This window comes from Bison bison, unplaced genomic scaffold, assembly GCF_000754665.1.
Source record: "Bison bison bison isolate TAMUID 2011002044 unplaced genomic scaffold, Bison_UMD1.0 scf7180017854880, whole genome shotgun sequence".
Lineage (NCBI taxonomy): Eukaryota > Metazoa > Chordata > Mammalia > Artiodactyla > Bovidae > Bison > Bison bison.
Genome location: NW_011485453.1, coordinates 222,169 through 225,550, shown reverse-complemented (window position 1 = coordinate 225,550; position 3,382 = coordinate 222,169). Strand labels below are relative to the sequence as shown.

Here is a 3,382-nt window from a genome sequence, read left to right as displayed (position 1 = left end):
GGCCAGACGAGGGCTGGGGCGGGAGCGAAGCGAGGCCGCCGGGCGGCCTGAGGCGGGGGCCGCGACCGTCTGCGCCTGCGCGGGCGCCCTCCCCTCCCCCGCGCTCCGACCGCGGGCGCCGGGCCTTTGTCTGAGCCTTCCCTGCCGGCGTGGGTTCCCGGCGGGCTCCTCCCTCGGAGCCTGTGCTGTCGGTGGGGCGCCAGCCCCCTCCCGGTTGACCTTGCTGCGATTTCTCCGCCCTCCGGCGGCCCTCGCCTCTCCTCGAACCAGGAGTCGGCGAAGGGCTGCAGCCAGCGTGGGCTCAGGTCGCTGGCAGCGGGCTGGCGGAGCTCCTCCACCCGAGGGAGCCGGATGGGCCTGGAAACCCTGCCGTTGTTGTTCTGTACCATTGTAAGGGGAGCCGTAAATTGAGCTTTTCTAACGTGGGTTCCTGCCGCGTGCTTTTCCAGCCCCCCCCTTTCCCCAGCCACACTGGAGAGCTGTTTAGCCTGCGCTTGGCAGTCGTTAGGTAGGTTGTGCTGTAGGGAGGAACGCAATATCATGATGGTTGTCTCAGGAGAAAGCGGTTGCATCTTTGCAAACTATGTACCTGCTGTGGTTTGTGTTTTCTTTTCTACCGAAGTAATGAAGTTGTAAGTTCACACTGGCACATTCGCAGGGCTGTGCAGATTCATTGCACTTTATCTCATAGGTGAATAAGTGCTTTTTAGCTTTCTTTGTATATTGAGTTGCTTTTGAATTGCTTCCCATATTTTTATTTCATACAAACTGAACAATTGTGGCCCCTCTATTTTATTTATAAAGGTTCAGTGTATCTTTGCCTGCCTACATCAATCTGCAAGGGAGTTGCAGAAAAGCCTCATGTTCATCGAGCCGTGAGTCACAACCAATTTTTAAGCTGTTATAACAAAAAAGTGTTTGCTTTTTTTCACAAGTAACTTTAAAAGTGTAGTTTAGAAAGAAAACATTTTCAATAAAAAGACACTACATTAATCCTGGATGCTTGCAAATCCTGAAATATATTCCTCCTTTAGTTTTACACAGCTCTGTGTCATATACACAGATTAGCTTTAAAATCTGTCACATTCCACTTTGCCTTTACTTTTATGTATCATTCCCCTGACTTCCTTACTGCAGGTTGGGCAAGAAAACTTTTCCTTTAAAACTTTTCAACAGCGGGCATAAAATTCTGCAGCTGAGGTCTTGAAGAATGCAGATGGGTACAGTATATGTTGGAGCTCACAGTGTGTATTGACTAACCTAGTTCCTTTTTTGCTTTTTTCCCCTTGGTATTGTCTTGTTAAAAGTGACTCCCAGGTGCCAACTCTTTTTTTTTTAAGGGTGGGGGTTAAAGGGGGATAGGTAGACTAAGTCTAGGTTATTTATCAGTCAGTAATAGAAAGGGAAAGCTTTCTTCATGTAATTTTGGGCAAAATATTGCCTATACATTTGTCTATAGCAAAATGATTAGTAAGTAGCTTTTGTTGGAAACTACCAGCTTCTAAGTCATACGTGGTGATTCATGGCCCTCTGATAAGCACGGCTTTTGGTATCTCATGGCCCACATGTATGTGTGGGGCTAATGGCCTTTTGGTGCTCAACATTTTACTTCTGATTCCTTGATCTCTTTGGCACAATGACGGAGTCAGATCTCATTAAGCGTCATTCTTCATGATATATGTAGTATCAAAAATCATCTGTATTTTGTTCCAGTTGTTAAAAAAAAAAAACGTTTAGGTCAGCTTTTCAGAGTATTTGGTAGTCTGCAAATCATCCAGGTGAATTGTACCAGATATGCTTTTGTGCTTAATGTGATAATATTGTCTTATTTAAAACCACACATGAATTTCAGGAGACGAAACCAGACAGAGGGTCAAGTTTACAGATGACCGTGTCTGCAAGAGTCACCTTCTGGACTGCTGCCCCCACGACATTCTGGCTGGGACGGTAGGTGCATCTGGGGGGGATGTCCTAGGATACTCAGACATGGGTGCTCTGCAGGCAGTGGGGGCGTTCAGGTTGAATTGTGTTTTCCTTTGCTAAGCAGAAATTACTTACTGTCCTTCAAATGATAGGTTCTGTTAGTTTGGTGACATTTTATATAATGTTATTTTACTTCTATAAAGTTCTGTTTGTAAGGTTTTCAGGTTTGGGGAGAGTTATTATACTGAGATATTCACAAGTTAAGTATTACTAGTCTCCTTTGGCTTTAGCAAAAAGAGTACTTCAGGTTAGCTTGTAGCTCTGTAAGATTATGGGTTGGTTTGTTTTCAGGTTAAACACATACTAGTTTTTTGATCAGGGTATGGTTTTCCCAGATTGTAGGTTTTTGAAATATGTGGACTAATATTACTTTGCAGTTTTGTGTTACACCATCCTTTCAAGAAGTCAGTACATGACCTGATAAGTATAGAACTCTACAATTTTAAGTTCGTTTCAGATGAACCAAACAGATAAATGCTAGTTTTGCAGAATGAACATTTATTCAAAGTTAGATAGTATTTAAGAAGACTAAAGAGTGTCAGATTATCTACCATGATTCAGCCACCTACAGAAATTGAGTCCCATAAACACCATTACCATTTTAAGATGTCACAACCCCCTCATGTAATGTAAAAATCGTCTCCTTATTTTAAGGGTCCAGTATGCGTGTGCTAGGGAACACTTTTTTTTAGGATTAATTAGTGTTTTTGTTATTACCATTTCGGGGAGGAGTTGCTGGAACACTGACCTAGCTGGTGTATTAAGTATTCTCAGGCTGGACCTTTTGACAGCAAATAGGAAATGGCTGGAAAGCCTCACGCCTCTGTTAGCTGAGGTCTTGCCTGCAGTTGACTGGGTGACTGCTGAGTGCTCTGGATCATGGGGGTGCCGTCACTGTAGACAGCTGCCTTCCACTGGTCATAGCAGGCAGCCAGGAGTGTGCTCCTAACCTGGAGTAGGCGGCGGCCTAACCTGCAGTTGTTGGTAGGTCTTAGTGGAAGAAGTCAGAGGAAGTAGAGGGACATGCACCAGAGTGAAACATTTCAGCCGTATTTTTCTGGAATGCTGATGAGGGAGGGCATTTCCTACAAATGTTTAGTGTATTCAGATCAGATCAGTCGTTCAGTCTTGTCCAACTCCTTGAGACCCCATGAATCGCAGCATGCCAGGCCTCCCTGTCCATCACCAACTCTCGGAGTTCACTGAGACTCAACGTCCATCGAGGCAGTGATGCCATCCAGCCATCTCATCTTCTGTCGTCCCCTTTTCCTCCTGCCCCCAATCCCTCCCAGCATCAGAGTCTTTTCCAGTGAGTCAACTCTTCGCATGAGGTGGCCAAAGTACTGGAGTTTCAGCTTTAGCATCATTCCTTCCAAAGAAATCCCAGGGCTGATCTCGT

The 3,382-nt window shown here is 45.3% G+C and overlaps 1 protein-coding gene across 1 annotated transcript in view; it reads left to right on the top strand.

The window, feature by feature from the left end:
• Positions 1-624: 624 nt before the first annotated feature.
• Positions 625-3,382, top strand: part of LUC7L (LUC7-like (S. cerevisiae)) — a 31,800-nt gene continuing 29,042 nt past the window's right edge. The window contains exons 1-3 of the mRNA XM_010857464.1: positions 625-632; positions 805-875; positions 1,853-1,947. Coding sequence (XP_010855766.1) covers positions 625-632; positions 805-875; positions 1,853-1,947 — 174 coding nt within the window. The remainder of the gene's footprint in view (positions 633-804; positions 876-1,852; positions 1,948-3,382) is intronic.